Below are 21,517 nucleotides of genomic sequence, written 5' to 3'. Positions count from 1 at the left end.
CACAAACCCTAGGAAGATCCAGGAACTCCTTGTCCTTCCTGCTGCTTCTCAGCTGAGTGTCCTTGGACAAGTTACACGAATCCTTCAAGTGTAAAATGTGGACATGAATAGCACCTACCTCCAAGGATTGTGGGGAGGGTGAAATGAGGAGCCTCTAAAGTGCTCTCTGCACAGTGTATGGCACTGAAAAAGTACTTGGGAAATGGGAGCCTTGGTTTGACGTTACGATTATTCTTCATACTCCACCACAATCCAAATGAATGATGTATAACTATGAATCATTGTGGCGCAAATGGCTTATAATTTAGGAGGACTCAGACCTTTGGGTGGGTGGTGAGGGTGAAGGAGGCACTGGAACACACTCTGTCTTCTTGCCTGCAGCCTGCCTCTTTCCCCGCTCTGTCCCTCCCATGAGCACATGCTAACTCAGGCCCCTGCCACTCCTGGCCACGAGTCAGCTGCTCAGGAGACGGGGGAGGAAGTTCTATCCTTCCCTCGTCTCCCTCTGGACAGCTGTGATCACAAGGGGTTGCCCTTGACGAGTGAACTTGGAGAAAGAAGGAAAGGATTCAAAGGGGACAGAAGATGCCTTCACGGGCTGCTGTGGGATCTCTTCTGGGCCCTTGGGGTTAGGCTGCTTCTTAAAACTCATGTTTGGGCCGGGCGCGGTGGCTCACGCCTATAATCCCAGCACTTTGGGAGGCCGAGGCGGGCGGATCACGAGGTCAGGAGATCGAGACCATCCTGGCTAACACGGTGAAACTCCGTCTCTACTAAAAATACAAAAAATTAGCCGGGCGTGGTAGTGGGTGCCTGTAGTCCCAGCTACTCGGGAGGCTGAGGCAGGAGAATGGCGTGAACCCGGGAGGTGGAGCTTGCAGTGAGCCGAGATCGCGCCACTGCACTCCAGCCTGGGCGACAAAGCAAGACCCCGTCTCAAAAAAAAAAAACAAAACAAAAAAAAAAAAACTCATGTTTGTCAGAACAAAGGATCAAAGTCATCAGTGGACCATAAGAACCATTACAGTGTTGGGATGCTAATGCTGGCCAGGGGCTAGCTACTAAGTTGCAGAATCCAAATTTAAGTGCTGAACACAAGACCTATTACACAGTTATTACGGTTGGCTTTCTGGGATGGCTATCACAACTTCTGTCCTGATTTACATTTTACAACGCAGTAAGACAGAAACATTTCCCAGCCTCTAAGCAACTAGATGGGCTAAAAGCCCCACCTGGGAGAAACCAGGACCCTCCATTCCAGGCGCCCCTGTCCTGGAGCTGCCCAATGACCCCAGGGGCTGGCAGGGCCCAACTTAAAAGTGCTAAGTCATGCTGACGATGACCACGGAACAGCCTCAAGGCCAGACCTACCTTGGGAACAAGGTACTGCTGATCGGTGCAGGCCAGGACGTAGGCCTCGGCCCGGCCCAGCTCACTCTGGGGGAAATGGGCATTCATCTCGTCTCCATCAAAGTCAGCATTATAGGCCTTGCAGTTGGCATAGTGGAGCCGCAGCACTTTCTCTTCAGGCAGGATGCGGGCACGGTGGGCCTGGATGGAGGGTCTGTGCAGTGTGGGCTGTCGGTTCAGTAGCAGAATGTCCCCATTCTTCACATGCCGGCACACCTGGGAACAGAGTGGACAGGTGGGTGATCAGTGCAAACGTCAGTATCACCACGGCTCTTTCCAAGTGCTCACCTCAGCTTGACCAAGGTGTGGCTTTTGTCTCACGTTCTAGTTAACTAAATGCAAGGGGAATTTTTCATCTGGAGCAAAACCCTGGAAATCTCTGAGAAATACATCCTAGGCCCTTCTGGTCCTGGCCCTTTACAACCCTGATCCTGGCTCTAGGCTCAGAAGTATAAGGAACAAATAAGACCACAGGTCTTTGTCTTCTTCAGAGATGCATAGCCCTCCCAGGTTTCTGGATTACTCTGAAAACTAATCCAAAGAAAGAAATGGATACAACTCCTGAAGACATAACCATAACAAAATGAAGACATAACCATAAAACCACTGGGTTTGAAAGGCATTGGCAGACTTTCGAATCCCCCCCCGTGATCACATGTGAGTACATTATTCTAAACAGAAATTCTACATTTCACAAAAAGTTTGCCCAGCTTCATATAGCAGAGCCAGAAAAGGGTTCTTAGTTCAATGCCCTCAGAGAACACTTTATTGCACTTCAAAAATTAAGAGCTGTAAATTGTCATAGTCTTTTGGGAACGGAGTTTGAAAATAGCAATTAAAACACTGAAAACACATTTTCTGTTGGCTCTTCAAGAAAAAAAAAGCACCCACACAAGGTTAGATGAGTATGTATGTTTGTGTAGCAGCATTTACAGCGGCAAAAACTAGAAATAACCTGACTGCCCCATAGAAGGGGCAATAGTATATCCACACTGGAATATTATGCAGTGATGAACAAGGATAAGGTAAATGTATACAAGGCCTAAAGTGATAGCAATAATGTATTACAGCAAAGAAAAAAAAAAACCCAGGTGGCATGTGACATGATGAAAAAAAAAAAACCCAGGTGGCATGTGACATGATGAAAAAAAAAAAAAATTTAAAAACCAACCCAGCTTCTCTCTCTCTGTGTGTGTGTGTGTGTGTGTGTGTGTGTGTGTCTATGGGAAAGGGGTGGTTGGATCCTCACTAGGCTGTACTATTTTTCTGAGACAGGGTCTCTCTCTGTTGCCAGGCTGGAGTATAGTGGTACAATCATGGCTCACTGCAGCTTCAACCTTCTAGCCTCAAATGATCTTCCCGCCTTGGCCTCCCAAAGTGCTGGAATTACAGGCATGAGTCACCACACTCAGCTACTTTCCTACATCTTATCATTGTTCTTCCTATAATGAGTATGTGATGCTTCTGTAAATTTTAAAAAAGATCTTCACTTATTTTTAAAGAAAGAAAGAAATATTGAACAAGTGCTATGCTCATTGCTAGAGGGAAAACAGAAAATACAATTTAAAGATAAGAATTTAAAAATCACAAGTAATTGTACCCCTCTAAGATAACCACTGCTCATACTTTTCCCCCCTTATAAATATCTGGCTGGTCATGTCCTTCTGACAGACATCTCTCTCACAAAGCTGACTTTCCTGTACTGCCTATTAAGACCCTTACCACCCTTATCTTTAATTATATTAACTACTGGGCCTCCTAAACACTGAACATAAAGTGACACCTTAAAAGACAAATGTATGAAGGTAACTGCCACCCCATGCATCCTGAAGGGCTCCTCTAAGTAGTACAAAGGAATTATGAAGACTTGGTGAAATCTCTGCCACCCCAAATCTCCTCTAAATCACAACAGATAGCAGGCAGGAGAAAACAACAAATTATTGGAAGTCTAGTTTCTTCTTATGTTGCCCACATTTATGAAACTGCATTAGAAAGTTCATTAAAGAGAGAAGCTAGAAGTAATTAAGAGATACTCCCCAAAACTCTCTCCCTGATTCCTGTTCAGTGAGGTTAAAAGTTTTCTCTCTCTAGCTCAGAGAAGCAGGGAGCAAAACCCTCAAGTGCTACAAAGCAATCTTAAAAGTACCTAGCATGGAGTCCGTCTTTTTGCTCCCGAAGGAATTCAAACCTTCCCCTCCCCATTGCCAAGTCCCATGTTTCCAAGGAGACCTAAACTCTGAGGGTTCCCATGAGCATCTGCCCAGGGCACTGGCTGCTGTCTGACTGCGTCATACAAGCTGAGGTCTTCTTTCTTTAGCCTCTCAAGGGAGAAACTGCCTAGACCTGTGGCCCAAGCCCAATAAGCCAGGCTGGGCCTAGTCTTGCAAATTTGAGACATCCTCCAGCGTAAGCAAACTCGCCACAGCTGGGAAGGTACACAGGCCAGTCTGGTAGGCACCGGCCAATCCAAACAGAAGCCCTGGAGCACAGGGTATTCCCCTTGCCAACCCAAACCCGAGGCCCTTCCTTTCTCTTGTCTCTAAATAAACACTGCAGTGAAAATCAGCGTGCCCCAGTGCCCCAGGGTCAAAATTTTCAGAGGCAGGCTCGGAGTCAAAGGCCTGCTTCTGGCAGGCTGCTGAGCAGGGCAATGAGCCTTGGCTCTCCGGGCCATTTCCTCTTTTATTTACAAGGCCCAGGGGATGGGGCAGAGCTTTCATACTTCATAGAGGAAATGGGTCCTTTTGGCCTTTCCCCTCCTCACCTAGCCTGTGGTTCCTCCCCGGACGAGACCTCAATGTTTCCTTCCCAATCAACCTCACACAGCCCCTTCAGCCTTGCCCTGACCCATATGCAACACATTAACCAAAGTCTTCAAAAATTACAGGCCAGGAGCAGTGGCTCATGCCTGTAATCCCAGAACTTCGGGAGGCTGAGGAGGGCAGATCTCTTGGGCCTAGGAGTTGGAAACCATCCTTGGCAACATGGTGAAACCCCATGTCTACAGAAAATACACAAACTAGCCACACCTGTGGTCCCAGCTACTCGGGAGGCTGAGTCAGAAGGATCACCTGAGCCCAGGAGGTGAAGGCTGAAGCAAGCTGTGATTATACCACTGCACTTTAGCCTGGGAGACAGAGTGAGACCTTGTCTCAAAAAAAAAAAAAGAAAAAAAAAAATCACAGGTTTTGGTGGGTAGCAGACTACAGTCCTCAGGATGGCCACCTGGTTCTGTAAATAAAGTTTTATTGGAACACAGCCATGCCTATTTGTTTGTGTAGTACCTGTGGCTGCTTTGGTATTAGGTGGCAGAGCTGAGCAGCTACAGCAGAGCCTGCATGGCCCAGGACCACAGAAATATTTACGATCTGACCCCAGAGGAATGAGGGCTTGCTAAGGCCTGAGAGAGCAGCAAGAGTTCGCTGCCTTCAGTCCCCTCTTTAGCCCTGAGGCTGGCCCCAGCACCTGGCTCACAGTTGCCTCCTGATGACCCCAAACTCTCCCTGCCCACCTGCCCTGCACATTCCCCTCAAACTTGTTTCTTCTTGGACATTATGTGCTTAAAGTCACTGTCCGTCACTGCTGTTCCCTATGGTGTCTACCACACCCCTCCGCAACAGCAATACATTTATATGCTCACTTCCTAGTGGTTCCCCCACCATGCTGTCAACTCCAGGGTGGCGAGGATCCGTCCGCAGGGACTGCAAAGTGCTAGCATGCAGAGGGCATCAGTACTGCCTCATCCCTCACCCCTTCTCCTAGTCTCTTTCTCATCCTTTCCTATTGTGAGTCTGTTTCACATGTTTGACCTGAGTTAAATGTAAGTGAAGTGAAACACACCTTGCTTCTTTTTGCATTGTTCACACAGTGCCTAGCGAAACACCAGGCACTTAGGAAAGGCAGACCGATTCTACGAACCTGAATACAAACCTTACTTCGTGCACTAGAGAAGAACAAAAGAGGTGACTTGATCTATGTTTGCATGTGCCCTGTCACCAAAGGAGAATACAGTAATACAGGCGGTGTATTACTGCTGCCCCTCAGGACGGCGGTGAGAACGAGAGGAAGCAAGAAGGCCTGTGATGAGCAGTGATGGGCACCGCCGCAAGGCCAGGAGCATTTCCTTTTCCTCTCGGTTCCTCCAAAGTTCCTTCAAGGCTGATGCAACTTTGCAGAGGTGAACTCGGTGTTAAAGAAGGGCAGGTCAGCCATGGGTATGGGTGGGCAGAGGGCGAGGAGAGGCCTGCCTGCTGTGCAGGTGGGTGAGGAAAATCCAGGCAGTCACCTATTGACTCCGGTAGCCACTTGTGGGTTACATCCAAGTCGAATCCATTTCCCTCCAACAACTGCTGCCACTGTTGCCTAGTTAGGGGTCATCTGCTACTCCCCTCCCAGCAGGAATGGCTATTATGTGACAGAGCCGCAGAGCTGTCACCTGCTGATTTCATGCACTCAGCAACATTGTTAATCGATCATGTGCTCCTTCCAGTGGAACCCGATAGAGCCTCAGGATTCCCTACCACAGCACTATGGGCTGGCAATAGCAATTGCCCAAAATGGAAACATTAGTTATAACCTGTCGTTTGTTGGTTATCACTGGCACAGAGTACTCCCTTCCTAAGAGTGGCTCTCAAACATCAGCATGCAGAAGAACCCTCTGGAAAGCACGGTAAAGAAAGATTCCGAACTCTATTCTCAGAGATTCAAATTCAGTAGAGGTGGGGGGATGTGCATTGCTCACAAGCTCCAGGGATGCTGCTGATGCTGGTCTGGGGACTGCCCTTTGATTAGTCCTGTTTAAGGGCAGCCATTCTTCTGCCTGGGGACTACAAAGTGAATCTAAAAAGCCACCCATGTGTCGGGGAGCTTCCTCCTAGGGATGGGCTCCTGTGTCAGTGTGCACTGGAGCCACACCTGATGGCCACCAATCACCAGGATCTGAACAGGAGCCGGAAGGGTCCCTGACCAAAGCTGCCCTTACTCACAATTTTTGTCCCCTGGGGCTTAGGTGCCCCCGTGGCTGGGGTCAGAAGCTGCTTGGCCACGGCCTCTCGCTGGGTCATGTTCACAGCGCTCAGGGCTGTGCGGCTGCCGTCCTCATTGATGACCATGGAGGCTCCTGGGTGCACATTGGGGCCGTTGATGACCGCTTGCCTAAGTTCCTGAACATTCCATGGGGTAACTGGCTGTGGGTAGGTCAGTTTTGTGGCAAACACCTGGAAATGAGGAATGGAGGTAGAAATTCAGGGCAGGGATAAAAAAAGCTCTGATGGACCCCAAATCTGTCTCAACAGGCTGTCTTTTCCCCCAAGATATGGAGGAGCTGTTTGACTTGGCCAAGAAGGTCTTCCAGTGAGCAAAGTAACATCCTGCCTGTCTTCTGCTACTCCCTTAATGGTATAGAGACTAGGCTTCCTTTTCTACCAGTTAGTCTGAGGAGAATAATTTAAGCGCAGCAGTTTATATATTTTTTTTTTTTTTGAGATGGAGTTTCGCTCTCGTTGCCCAGGCTGGAGTGCAATGGCGCGATCTCAGCTCACCACAATCTCCGCCTCCTGGGTTCAAGCAATTCTCCTGCCTCAGCCTCCCGAGTAGCTGGGATTACAGGCACACACTACCACACCTGGCTAATTTTGTATTTTTAGTAGAGACAGGGTTTCTCCATGCTGGTCAGGCTGGTAGCAAACTCCCAACCTCAGCTGATCTGCCCGCCTTGGCCTCCCAAAGTGCTGGGATTACAGGTGTGAGCCACCGTGCCCGGCCAATTTTTTAACCCAGTCTAAAACTTCATTTTCTTATCTGCCAATAAATTCAAAGTTCCCAAAGGTGGCATGGGGCACTTCCTTGAGACAGGTGGCAAATGCCTGTCCTCAAATACCCTGACATCCCTCATCCACCCTGGCAGACATCACTAATGCATCATGGTGCTGTCCCTGAGCCCAGACATGGCATCGGAATATCTCAACTCTGCAGTTCTGGCAGCCATTACAATCAAGGTGGTACTTGAGATGAAACTGACGCATTCCTCTGATACCTAAGAAAATGCAGTGTGCTGTGTTTAAAGCTGGGCCTGGGATACGCTCCAAGTAAAACAAGTTCCCTGTTAAATGAGTTTTTGAGCTACTGAATATTATAAACCTCTAATGCTTCCAAATGTACACAAATACACCAGAGGCTCTGAGATGTCCTACATAAAGGAACTTGTCTAGCTTTGTACAGGTCCCGCACAGCAACACTTTCTCAGAAGGCTCCTGGGGCTACCCCAGCCTCTGCGTTCCTCAGCCTGAGCCTGCTCTACTGTTGCTGATGCACTTACCACCCATCACCGTTCAACAGAGCATACATATACTTGTCCATCTATTTACTGTCTGTCTCCACCCCTGGACACTGCTTTATATGGGAGCACATTAGTCTGTGCTTCACTGCTGGTCTCTAGCTCCTTGCTCCTGTGGCACTTGCCAACAGTGCTCTATGGGAAGTGTGTGATCCAAGGGGCCAGGGGCAGTTCTATCCACTCTAATCTTCCCAGCTATTCTGTGAGGAATACCTACGCCCCAGGCCACCATGGCCCTGAGACTTGCAGCAGTCTGCAGGTGGGCAGAGAAGTGACTTCGGGGTCTCTCCTCCAGGGACAAGCCACTACCAAACAAACCCAGATCTAAGAAAGAGAACCCAGCACCTAGAAGATAGAAAAGGCAGCACAAAAGGTCTCTCACAGAGCTGGGAACACTGTAGGCACTATGAAGTCAAGGCCAACAAGGGTGGCCCCTGCCCTGTCCAGAGAGGGCAACCAAAAGTTGCTACATGTCTCCTCGGGGCCTCAGATTTGGGAATGTCACCACTGGACTTCGCAAAGCTGGTCCTCACCACATGATCCAGCCTTTGAATGCAAGGACTATGGTTCCCAGGAGGCAGCGGGTACAGGACTGGGCCTTCTCAGACTGCTGTCTCCTGACACATCACGCCTTTGTCCAGGAAACCCAAGTGTGCCACAAAGAGATGAGGCCATGGGGACACAGGATGATTGGAAAGAACACTTCAGCGCTGCTCATCACCAGTCCCCAGAGAGGGGTGGAGGGGGTGGCGTGCAAGGAAATGAGGCTCTCCACGGAGGGAAATTAAACCACCTTCACATTACTGACATAGAGGCCGGCCCATTAAGGAGGAAGCCGATTAAAGGCTGCTGCTGCTGAGCACCATGGCATGAAGTGCTAAGGATGTGAGAAGACAAAGCTGGCTCCCGGAGGGGGTCGGTGGGAGAGCACTAACAGGTGAACAGCAAGCTGCTGACCCTGAGAAGCGAAACAGGACCTGGGCAACATGCACACGCCTCTCTCCAGGACTCACTCCCTTTCCTCTTCCCAGTAACCTGGGGTACACATTTCTGATGCCTGGAAAGTACACAGGACTGATAACTGATATGCCCCATGCCCTCTTCCTCTCCCCTGTCATGTATTCAATTTGGTGAGGAAGGTCAAAAGACTAGGCTGCAGTGGGCAGGAGGAAGCTATGCGGGCGGGGATGTGGAACACCCTGCAGTCAGCTCCCTGGTGCTGACTTGTTGGTAGGAGGTGTCTGTAAGCCTAGCAAGGAGTGACAGCAATGCCATCATGCAGCTTCCAGTCACCTCCTTGTGGGCTGTCCAGGAAGAGGCAGAAGCTAGTTCCGCCCAAGCCAGTATAATCTGCTGCACATCCTGTCCCCAGCCCTCTGCGGCATTCTCATCTGCCACCCACGGGGAGCAAATGAGCCCTGCACACGCGCGCGTGCGTGCACACACACACACACACACACACACACACACACACACACCATGGGAATTCCAATTTCGTTGGTGTTGATGTACATGTCTGGGCAGATGACTGAGCGTGCAGCATAGTCCACTCGCTTTCCCATCATGTGTTTTCGGAACAGGCCTTCTTTCTTCTCCAGGATCTTTATGGAGAAAAAAGACCACAAAAAACATTCAACAAGAATTCCAGTAGGCTTATTAGTTTCTTATTTCAATACACAATGTTTATTATTTATCTCCTATAGCTAGCAATGGGAATCCAGTTTTTTGCTCACCTGCCTAATGCCTGGGTACTTGTCCATCATTAGTTTGTCCATCTCGCTATCAAACACAATATTGACGTGGCTCTGAAGGCGAATCCAAATGTTGTAAAGTTTGTCTATGAGGGACTGGCCTGGAAGTGTACTCAAAAAGGATCGGTCAATAGCAATCAAAGAGTCTTTTTCCTGGAAGATAAAACCAAGAAAACAGGGATGATGGAAAAAAGCTCCAAAAGGCCTGGCTTGATTTAATTTTTCTTTCTTACCCTGGCCCTGACAACTATGCACTCTGGATTTTATCTCCTCTGAACCTGACAGATCAAAGACAAACATGCTAATAAATCAATCTTGTAAGTACATGTCAATAAGACATATCAGCACTATTATATATTTACCAGCCTGTCTCTTTCTAGTAGTAAGATGAACTCAAAATTTATAAGCATGCTTCTTTCTTAAGGCATTTTTGCTGAAATCCCTTAATATGCAATTCCTAAAGAAAACTAAGAAGTCCTTCCCACATCAGTACATTTCTTATGAAGTTCTGTTATCTTGTCAGATAACCAATTCTCATATGCAGTTTCAGTTTTATTTACGACTTTGAAAAACTTGATCCAAACCAATTACAAACATGCAGGTGGAACAATTTCTTAAAATGAACTAGGTTTGCCATACGATATTCTATGTCATCAGCTAAGATGTGGGTCTCCAGCTGAGCTATATCAAGTTAGTGGCTGATTGCCAAGTCTCATTGGAATATTTAACCAATCCTTTTTTAATATTTTTGCCCCTAGCCCTGTCTCCTCCTCTCTCCCACTCCCTACCCAGGGGACAGAAATACACAGAAGCCTTCAGCTGGCTTAGAGCACCACCTGTTGATACTGTCTGGCCATCTACTGGCCCAATCGACTGGGTATGACACAAGGAGACAGATGGTCCCAAGTCTTCCAGTGTGGGCAGATAAGAGAAGAAACCTGTCAGTGTCTTGAGGTGGGAGGGTGAGGGTGGGTGAAGATTCAGTAAACGAGAATGTTATGAAAACCCAGTAGTGATGAAGTGGGCTTGTCCTCAAACCTGAGGAACACAGGAATCTTCTTTAGCTCTAGGGAAAATAGATGTATTCTACATAAAACACTCAGGGTCCCCTTCTGGCTGGAGTCCCAGAGGGAGATACGATCACCTGCATGATGACCGGGCCCTGTTAGCTCAACTCACTGCTCATGGCATTACCTGGCTCAGGACCAGTGATTGTGAAATGAGTGAGAACTTGTCTCACTGGAGTATCCCCAATGCCTAGACAGTGCCTGGTAAGGGCTGCCATGAGGATGGAACACAGAGAGCAAGGAGGAAGAAAAAACACATCCTGTCAATCACAAGGAAAGAGGGCAGTGGGACACAGGAATCAGAGGATGCTATTTGCCCCTCAGAGGCGAAGCATTTCTTTGACAAAGGGGACGACCAATTTTTCTTTTTTTTTTAATTATTGAGATGGGGTCTAACTCTGTTACCCAGGCTGGAGGGCAGTGGTGCGATCACAGCTCTCTGCAGCCTCGACTTCCCTGGCTCCAGTGATCCTCCCACCTCAGCCCCCTGAGTAGCTGGCACCACAGGCGTGAACCACCATGCCCAGCTATTTTTTGTATTTTTGGTAGAGACAGGGTTTCGCCATGTTGCATACCTGGTCTAAAACTCCTGGGCTCAAGTGAACCTCCTGCCTCGGCCTCCCAAAGTGCTGGGATTACAGGCTTGAGCTATCATGCCCGGCCAGGCTGCCCGATTTTTAAGGGACATCAAACTAAGATTCTCAACCCTGGTCACTGGGTATAGTTATCCCATGGTGTTTTCTTGGAAACTGCACTAAGGCATGCACATGGCCGATGTCTTTCACACTAAGGAGTTTTTAAAAGCACACCAATGCGGGCCGATCAGGAAACAAGCAAAACCACAGAAAGCCCCAAGTGTAACCTGCACCATAAGTGTCCAGGAGACAGTGGCGCCACCTTGTGATGGGCCTGGCAGACAGCGGGACTGTCGCAGTGGCTGGAGTCTGAGAACCCGGACTGTCTACCCAAGGCTGCCTATTTGCATCCAGAGAGTACTTTAGAGCTGGGAAGGATCTTGATGACCTCAGCAAGCTTCCTGGGTGCCCAATTCACCTTTGTACCCACTGAAGACCTACTACTTAACCCGGCATACAGAAGGGGCTCAGGAAATGTTAGTTGAAACTGTCCTATTCTGAGAGGAATTTCCACTCTGCAATACTGCTTTCCTGACCCCAATGCTGGAGACATTAACGTGTCCAAAATAGAGCTGGCAACATGAGCTCTAGTACTGTGACCCAAAAGGGACACTCTTAAAGCCTGAGGGAAGTAGGCTATTCTTTCTAGAGCTGCTGAGAGCTGGTAGCCCGGAACAGCCTAGGTGTGAAATCTCACCACAAATCACATGCACTTTATAGCAGACACTAGTATAAGGAAGTGACTCAACTAGGGTCACCTGGCATGGTCGTTCGGTGCAGAAGCTAGACCAGAACCCACACCTTTCCATGCTCAGACCCATGTGTGTCCCCCTAATGTTCCTAGGTGCCCCCTAAGCCCAGAGCTCACATTAAGGCTGCTGCCAGCTGCACAGAACATCCCAGGAAGCATCTCCCAGACCCAGTGTCTACATCCACAGCTCACAGAGTTAGCACTAAGCATGTGTGCTCATCACATCAGCAACAGAGCAGCCCTGACCTCATCTGTAGTGGGTGTGGCCACTTCCTCTGGCAGCTTCTGTTCTTGGGCCATCAATGCCAGAAGTTTTCGAATCAGAACTACATCCTTCATGACAGCCTGCAAGTTCACTGTCTGGCCATTAGTAAACATCTGGTCTCCTAGGCGACTGACTGGGCGATACCTGCAGGGGGACATACGGAACAAATGAATGTTTAGTGTGAGGAAAGGGTCATGTTCTTCAGCCTCTCACCCATGCCTACTGTAGGGAGCACACCCCACCATGCTCAAAACAACCAACCTTCCTAACCAACATTCCGGCTGGGTGTGGTGGCTTAAGCCTGTAATCCCAGCACTTTGGGAAACCATGGCAGGCGGATCACTGGAGGTCAGGAGTTCGAGACCAGCCTGGCCAACATGGTGAAACCCCATCTCTATGTAAAATACAAAAATTATTTGGGTGTGGTGGTGCGTGCCTGTAATCCCAGCTACTCAGGAGGCTGAGGTAGGAGAATCACTTGAACCCAGGAGGCAGAGGTTGCAGTAAGTCAAGGTCATGCCACTGCACTCCAGCCTGGGAGACAGTGCAAGACTCTGTTTCAAAACAAACAAACAAAAACAACCAACATTCCTATTGCGTTCACAACAAACGGGAAGGAAAGCAAGCCCTCCCACCACCTGCACCTGGAGTGGAACTGCAGCTTTGTCTCTCAGTGCCCTTGGCCCTTTCACCTCTCCTAGAGGTCACATTTCAGTTCCTTAGTACGCTTTTTTTCAGGTGAAATAAGTTAATTAAAGGGTATTACCTTGAGGGCGGCACCACCAAGAAATCTAGAAAGAACACACTGGGATTGAATCTGGATTCCATACCATCATCATCCATTCCCGAAAAAAGGTAGTTCAGAAAGAATCCTGCGTTGGAAAGAAATAAACCAAGAAGACCATTTAAATCTATCACTAAGGGCATGGGAGGACAACCATAAAAATATTACTGAGTGAGGAAAAAACAGAATACAAGATAATACGTAGAGTTAAGGTCACAGTTTTCTTTTCTGAGAAAAGGTCTCACTCCTGTCGCCCAGGCTGCTGTGCAGTGGTGCGATCATGACTCACTGCAGCCTTGATCTCCCAGGCTTAGGCAATCCTGCCACCTCAGCCTTCCAAGTAGTTGGGACTACAGGTGCGTGCTATCATGTCCAGCTAATTTTTGTATTTTTTTTTTTTTTAAGAGATGAGGTTTTGCTTGGTTGCCCAGCCTGGTCTCGAACTCCTGGGCTCAATTGATCCACCTGCCTCAGCCTCCCATATTGCTGTGATTGGAGGCATGAGCCAATGTGCCTGGCCTCATTTTTCTTTATAAAACAAAAAATAGCCTCTGTGTACATGACAGTTTGTATGCAGGGGATATGATAGCATAAAAATGGGTACTACAGGGACAATAGCTCTTAACCCAGGGACTGAGATGGGCAAGGATGGGGAAGAAACTTCACTTGTTTTTAATCACCCTCCTGGACTATTAAAACATAGACATCACACACATCATTATTACTTTGATCTTCATAAAAAATATGTTGAATAAAAAAATTTTTTTTTAAGTTAGCCTCCTCCCACCCCTAACAGGTACTGCCAAGAAAGGATCTTCTGTGGATCAAAGCTTTATTTCAGGTTTCTGGTTTAAAAATGCCTAGAGAAAAAGATTAAAATGTGCTAGGGCCTGCCACAGAAGCAATCATACTAACTCCAGTGCTTTTTTTTTTTCTGATACCTCTTTAATAACATGTTCATTTGTAAGCGCTTATTACACAGAGGTTATAGTCAGCGTTCCACAACATACTCTCACAAGGGCTTGAATATACTGCATAGGTTTTGTTATACACTCAAAAGGAAAGAAAGATTTCCCTTATAGTAAAGTCCCAATTTAAATAAGACAGAGTTCATTCTTTGATTCACAGAAGGACAAAGCATTTTACTTATGGGCATTTAAAATAAGTTACACTGAACCTTCTAAAAATATGCCAACCTGTATTAAGCGAGGCCCACCTGCAGTTGTCATTTGATAACCAGGCTCAGCTGCGATAATTGTCAAGTTTTTGGTGCTGGGTATGACCTCTCCTGCTCTATGACTCAATGTCAATGTGCCCTGAAGACTGCCCCAAACCTCTGGATCAGTTCCAGGAGGGAGCTACAATCATTACAACTTAAAAGAAGTAATAAGGCAGGATTAATGAGTCCAGGAAATAAAAGCCTAGAGAAGATCAAGGCTATTTCTTTAGCCTGATATAGCACCTTCATTCTTCCACAGGGCAGAAAGGTGTTCGCGGGCACTGGTGGGTGTTAAGTATCCTCGTTTTCCTATCTGAGCTTCCTCAATTCCTGGAGCCAAAAAGGAGAATCAAAGTGCAATAAATCAGAAACATGTACTCTTTCTGCAATGGGATTTATCAATTCTTTATCCCCAAGCCTGCAACTTGACCACAAAAATCAATCTCAAGGGTAGCATATTATCAGGCCTGGATTCCCTCTGGCCCTTAATCTCATTTCTATAGTAATAAAAACCATATGGCTATTGTATAAAACCTAAAAAAAAAAAAAAAAAGCAAAGTAAAAGAAAACATTACCCATAATCCCATCACATTAACAACTCCTATCACTTTTATATATTGTTTTCCAGGCCTTTTTGTCCATACACGTATTTTACACAACTGTAATCTTCAGTGTGGATTTATTTTGCACACTACTTTGCCCTTTTAGTATCATCTCATCAGCATTTCTGCATGTTGCTATGTAGCTTTTGCCTGATCACCATTTTTCATGGCTATGTGATATTCCATTAAGGATGATTCCTAATTCACTTAACCATATTCTCATAATTGGACATCTGGATTGATTTCCATATTTTGCTATTATAAGTAACATTATAATAAATATCTTTATCTACCTGGTTTTTACCAGAAAAGTTCACATAAGTTGAATTATGGATAAATGAGTATTTTTATGGGTAAATATACACTGACTTCTTTTTACAAACATCATACTGGTGTGTGAGGAATAGATTGGGCTTGGTTTCTCACACTAAGCAAGATCACTCTGGGATGCCATCTACCAGCAATACCCAGGTTACATTAGAAAACCAGGCTTGGGACTGTCATTCAGGAGGTAGGGACCAGGCATTTAGATGATTAACTAAGACAAGTAAGTAGTGTGTCTTTCAGGTTCAAAACTTTCTGGGCACTTTGGGAGGCCAAGGCAGGCAGATCACCTGAGGAGTTTGAGACCAGCCTGGCCAACACAGGGAAACCGTGTCCCTATGAAAAATACAAAAATTAGCCGGGCATGGTGGTGGACGCCTGTAGTCCCAGCTACTCGGGAGGCTGAGGCAGGAGAATGGCGTGAACCCAGGAGGCGGAGCTTGCAGTGAGCGGAGATTGTGCCACTGCACTCCAGCCTGGGCAACAGAGCGAGACTCTGTCTCAGAAAAAAAGAAAATACTGGACATGACTGTAATCCCAGCTACTAGGGAGGTTAAGACAGGAGAATCACTTGAACCTGAGAGGCAGAGGCTGTAGGGAGCCGAGATCGTATCACTGCACTCCAGCCTGGATGACAGAGTGAGACCCTGTCTCAAAAAAAAAAAACCACAAAACGAAACAAAAAAAAACCCAAAAAAGCTTTTCTGGATACATCCACTGAAACTAAGCATTACTCAATTTTCCCTTTTTATTCACGTATCAGGACAGGAACTATGCCTTGTCTGTGTTCCTAACACTTGACAGGGTGTCTAGCTCACAGCAAATTCTAAATTAAGAGTACACGGCTCAAATATAAAATAGCCTAAGATAGTCTACACTTAAAAACACCACTCTTGCCTTTTCCTTTTTTTTTTTTTTCAAGACGGAGTCTTGCTCTTGTCACCCAGGCTAGAGTGCAGCGGCACGATCTCGGCTCACTGCAACCTCCGCCTCCCAGGTTCATGCGATTCTCCTACCTCAGCCTCTCGAGTAGCTGGGATTACAGGCACATGCCACCACGCCCTGCTAATTTATGTATTTTTAGTAGAGACAGGGTTTTGCCATGTTGGCCAGGCTGGTCTCAAACCAACGACCCCATGATCCACCCACCTTGGCCTCCCAAAGTGCTGGGATTACAGGCATAAGCCACCGCGCCCAGCCTCCTCCATTTTTAAAAACTAGCTTCATTCCACCTCCAATTCTCCAGCTAGTTTCTTTAAAATCTGCAGAGGATATGTCATCATAAGTTTTTAGAGAAATCCCTAACTTGGAGAACAATTAACAAATGCACCATAATTTAAGTAGTCTCTGTTAATATGTATTTAAGTCATGTCCAGTATTTTCTTTTTTTCTGAGAGAGTCTTGCTCTGTCGACCAGGCTGGAGTGCAGTGGCACAATCTTCGCTCACTGCAAGCTCTGCCTCCTGGGTTCACGCCATTCTCCTGCCTCAGCCTCCCGAGTAGCTGGGACTACAGGCATCCACCACCACGCCCAGCTAATTTTTTGTATTTTTAGTAGAGGCGGGGTTTCACCGTGTTAGCCAGGATGGTCTGGATCTACTGATCTCGCAATCTGCCCGCCTCAGCCTCCCAAAGCACTGGGATTACAAGTGTAAGCCACCATGCCCGGCCCATGTCCAGTTATACACTATTCAAACAACACTGTGAGTATTCTAATTCCTTAGGATAAAGTCATCAAAGCAGAATTGCTAAGTCAAGGAGTCTGCATGTTTAAAGTTTTGATGTCAATAAAAGCAGAATATTTCAATGAGTTAACGCAACTGAAGGAAGCATGGGTATGCGATGAAGAATGGCCTTGACCTTCAGGGATAACCACAGCATTAGAAAGCTACATATGTTCAGTGGGAGAAAACAGACCCCATTAACCTGCATTTTGTGGGCATTTCTGAAAATGAGTGTCTGAACTTTCTCTTCTACTAAATAGGTTGGAAATGCTGAAGAAGATCGGTCAAATCTCCTCAGCTCCTGTCCCAGCAATGCCCCCACTGCAGTTTAGTCACCGTGAAGGCAGAGGCTGTTCTTCAATCACAGGATCTTAGAGTCAGAAGAGAGCTGTGGAAGCCCATCTCCTCACATGAGCTGCATCCCCTCCTAACAAGAACTTCTGCAGCTTGCAACAATGACTTCTGCCTAGCTGGGATTTCAGAGCATCTTGAATGTGTCTTTCTTTCAGCTGTAAGAGGTGCCATAGGAAAAAGGGATTCAGAGGTCAAATAACCTGGGATCACAATGGTTGGAAGTGTCTTGGCTACATGAATTCTCATTTTAAATGTTAATGTGCCTTGTGGGGCTCAGGGAGCGCACTGGAGCAGCACGTGTGGCATTTCACAAGCTGACAGTGCTCCTTGTGGGATCACCAGTCCATGGGGACTACTCAGGCACAGCCCTCACTTTTTTTTTTTTTTTCTTTTTTTTGAGATGGGGTTTCGCTCTTGTTGCCCAGGCTAGAGTGCAATGGCACAATCTCGGCTCACTGCAACCTCCGCCTCCTGGGTTCAAGCGATTCTCCTGTCTCAGCCTCCCGAGTAGCTGGGATTACAGGCGTGCACCACCACACCCGGCTAATTTTTTTTTTTTTTAGTAGAGACAGGGTTTCACCATGTTGGTCAGGCTGGTCTCGAACTCCTGACCTCAGATGATCCGCCTGACTCGGCCTCCCGAAGTGCTTGGATTACAGGCGTGAGCCACCACTCCCAGCCTAGCCCTCACTTTTTGATTCCCTCTGATACCAGGAACATGGTCAGACCCACGCTGAGGGTGCTCACTTTCCTCCACATCACCTGCTCCCCAGGGTTACTGATCTGTGTCACTTGCAGCCCCTTCAGAGAGCAGAGACCACATGGTCTGGTCTGTGTCCTAGCATTGTGCTCATCACAAACATGGTCCTTGGCATAATGCTGAGCACCCAACAAATAAATGTGTGCTAAATACTGAATACCCAAGCCTGGAGCTGTAGAAGACTATAGTCTACTTGTTTCTAATGCACAGACTTTTGGTTGCACCATCATATTCGCGTGGCTGCAATGAAAGATGACTTTAGAAGAATGGGTTTGGTGAAGGCATTGAAAGGCTACTTACCTGCTGGACATTTGCCCCATGAAAACTATCTTCTAGAAAGAATTCTGACCATCTTTGTTCTCAATCTATGAACATTTTATAAGGCATCCTAAGGGCTACAGAAGCAATTCCCAACTGGTATTACAAGAAAATTGTTGTGAGGGCTATTTAATGGTTAAGTGTAGGAAAATCCACTCTTACAGTGTTAACTGCCAAACATGAAACAAAATTAAAAAGGCTTTCTAAATGCAGTGTGGTATCCTGGGTTGGATCCTGGAGCATAAAAAGGAAATTACTGGAAAACCAGCAAAATTTAAAAAGTCTGTAGTTTAGATAATAGTGTTGCACCAATGTTAAACTCAGTTTTGACAAATGCGCCATGGTAATCTACTATGTTATACAGTAGGGCAAATGAAGTGAACAGTATTAAGGAATTCTCTGTACTATGTTTACTACTCTTCTATTAAGTCTAAAAATTATCCTAAACTATAACATTTAAAAAAATAATAAACAGGTTTTTCATTTAGTCCAGGCCATGCCAGAGTGTTCAATGTAAAACATACATCATGCATCTCCAGGAGGGGATCTTATTTCCACGCTTATCCCATATTCTCAAACCCTGGTGAAAGGTTTAGTAACAGTATCTGCTATGGACTGCCATGCATGTAATTTCCTCAATTCTAGGCAAGAGGCTTTATGAATGCCATTATATAGAGTTGGAAATGGAAACGCCTTAAAACAGCCTTCTATCTGCCACTCAGAAAAAGTGGCAGAGCCAAGTGACAGTTGTAGGTTGTGCTTTTTCTTTCTTTTTCTGAGACGGAGTCTTGCTCTGTCACCCAGACTGGAGTGCGGTGGCACGATCTCAGCTCACTGCAGAGTGCACCTCCTGGGTTCAAGCGATTCTCCTGCCCTAGCCTCCTGAGTAGCTGAGATTACAGGTGCCCGCCACCACGCCGGGCTAATTTTTGTATTTTTAGCAGAGATGGGGTTTCACCACGTTGGCCAGGCCAGTCTTGAACTCCAGACCTCAAGTGATCTGCCTGCCTCAGCCTCCCAAAGTACTGGGATTACAGGTGTGAGCTACCGTGCCCAGCCAGGTTATGCATTTTCTACCCTGGCACACTGATGACATAATAAGAAATGAACAGTTAACATTTACATAGCACATATTACACAGCAGGTACCGCTCTCAGTGCTTCTCTTGGAATACTCTATTTAATCTTCTGACCACTTCAGAATAAAAACCAAAAAACATTTTTAAATAAGCCTATGACTATAAAAATTAAAAAGTGGGAGTATTAAGTTATCTCAAAATTTTTCCCAAGCAGAGCTTGGCTAGGGCAGAGCTGAGGAAAGAACTCTACCTGGGGGGATCTGGGTGGACAGCCAGGAGTAGCCTGCAGGAGGCGCTAATGTTTTGCTGAATTCTTGCAGTTTTTCTTAAAAATTATTCGCCTACATTTTATTCCAAAATAGATCCACACTTGTTTTACAGTAAAATGTTTCAAAATATTTGTCAGGTAAATTTCTTAATTTCTTCCTGAAAAACCTTTCAGAAAAACGACCACCTAAGGCAAGAGGCGCCTCTGGGGCACTGCCTCATAAAACAGCCCCTCCCATCAGCTCTCCCATGTGAGAGGCCTGAGCTGGGCGCTCGCCAGGGTCCCCTCAGGCCCGAGAGGCCTGCACACTGTGCCTCTGCTGGCCCCTCCCAAATGCAGCGGAGAAACACGTGGTGAGGAGAACCAGGTATTCCCCGGGTTTAGGACACATCTGCTGGCCTCACATGGAGCTCCTCTCCAGACCCAGCCTGCTCACCCAGGGGCTCAGAGTCCTTCTGGCCAGCTGTCCTGTGCACCATGGCTGGAAACGTGATAGTCAACTTGCTGTTGTGTTCCTTTCGGACAACGGATCGCCCAGTCCTGTGCAGGAGGACAGTTGTGATTGAGGAGAGAAAAAACCCAGTAAGATATTTAATAATAGCAATGAGTGACTGCCCAGAGACGTCTCACCTGGGGCAAGGGCCCTGATACTTACTTGCAGTGGGGACAGCGCTTAGCATTCATATGTGCCTTCCAGAAGAGAGCAATGAGCTTGCTCTTGCTCTCACACACGTTCTTTACCTGTTTTTTTAAAAAAAGTCAGAGAACCTTGGAGTGCCATTTTGAAGAGAATCCAATATATTTACTTTATGGTTTTCACCTTTTATTTTTAACCAGAGGAAACACCCCCACCACCACTTTCTTAAACAAAATCTTCCATAGAACCCTAATACACTTGAGCTCTGACAATTACTGAGTGACCTCTTTAAGCCTTCAGTTTCCTCAATTATAATATGGGAATAAGAATAGTAACCACCTCAGTAAGCTCTTACTAAGACAAAGAATCATGAATGCAGTGGGGGCTTGAAATACAGCCAGTACTCAATAAGCGCTAGTTACTTTCACTTGTAAAAGGAAGCCCTCTGGATGCAGCTGGCCTGCCTCAGAAGGACCTCAGGGTTCTAAGGAAGGCACATCCACAGTCCAGCCACATGAGTGGCTCTGCACCTGGCAGCAGATGGGAATCATCTGGGAGCTTTTGTAACTCCACTTGGACCCTACCCCAGACCAATTAAGTCAGCATCTCTGGTGTGAAACCAAGGCATGAAGTGAAGCAGATTCCAAGACTAGTATCACAGGTGAATTATCTACCCATTCATTCATTCGTTGAACAAATTAATACTTAGGCAGTATATGAAAGGGAGAATAAGGTAGCGGTGGGTTAGAGAGAAGTGTTGGAGAAGGAAAAAAAGACCTGATGCCATTTTTTAAGAAGAGGCTTGCTGGATGCTATACCGAAATCATATGTCACATAATCCTCTCATTGGTCCTGCAGGCAGGCATTAGAGATTAGATAGTGGACACTCAGGGACAGTTGTGTAATTTGTGAGGTTGCAGGTTTCACGAGAGGCAGAGCTCAGATTCAAACTCAGGTCTACTTTGGGAAGCCAGAAGTATATGCAAAGGACAACACAGAGGGAAAGTGATAAAATGATGCCCAAAACAGCATGGGAGAAAGACAGTGTTAACTCACATGTGCACCCTTGGACCCCAGGAGGTTGTTCTGCACAATTTCAGTTGTGTATTGTTCTAACTCCTCCCGAATTTCAGAGGCAGAGGGATCGGCATTTTCTTCCAGAAACTGGAAAACAAAGAGGAAAACTCCATTATCACAGTAATGTACACCTCTGATGAGCAGCACAACTGGGACCAG

General features: G+C 46.7%; 1 protein-coding gene across 3 annotated transcripts in view; it reads right to left on the bottom strand.

Moving 5' to 3' along the window:
* POLR1A (RNA polymerase I subunit A) overlaps positions 1 to 21,517 on the bottom strand; it is an 87,510-nt gene that overhangs the window by 50,183 nt on the left and 15,810 nt on the right. For 2 of the 3 annotated variants that reach the window (XM_004029560.5, XM_063695731.1), the window contains exons 4-13: positions 21,338 to 21,445; positions 20,300 to 20,385; positions 20,081 to 20,184; positions 14,460 to 14,546; positions 12,980 to 13,085; positions 12,195 to 12,357; positions 9,478 to 9,648; positions 9,223 to 9,345; positions 6,396 to 6,626; positions 1,372 to 1,626 (exon numbers count right to left, since the gene is read on the bottom strand). In XM_004029560.5, the coding sequence (XP_004029609.3) occupies positions 1,372 to 1,626; positions 6,396 to 6,626; positions 9,223 to 9,345; positions 9,478 to 9,648; positions 12,195 to 12,357; positions 12,980 to 13,085; positions 14,460 to 14,546; positions 20,081 to 20,184; positions 20,300 to 20,385; positions 21,338 to 21,445 (1,434 nt within the window). The remainder of the gene's footprint in view (positions 1 to 1,371; positions 1,627 to 6,395; positions 6,627 to 9,222; positions 9,346 to 9,477; positions 9,649 to 12,194; positions 12,358 to 12,979; positions 13,086 to 14,459; positions 14,547 to 20,080; positions 20,185 to 20,299; positions 20,386 to 21,337; positions 21,446 to 21,517) is intronic. The other variant, XM_055378164.2, reaches the window with a different exon arrangement.

This window comes from Gorilla gorilla, chromosome 12 (assembly GCF_029281585.2).
Source record: "Gorilla gorilla gorilla isolate KB3781 chromosome 12, NHGRI_mGorGor1-v2.1_pri, whole genome shotgun sequence".
In the NCBI taxonomy this organism is placed as follows: Eukaryota; Metazoa; Chordata; class Mammalia; order Primates; family Hominidae; genus Gorilla; species Gorilla gorilla.
Note: the sequence above shows the minus strand (reverse complement) of the source record. Positions and strands in the feature narration are given on the sequence as shown.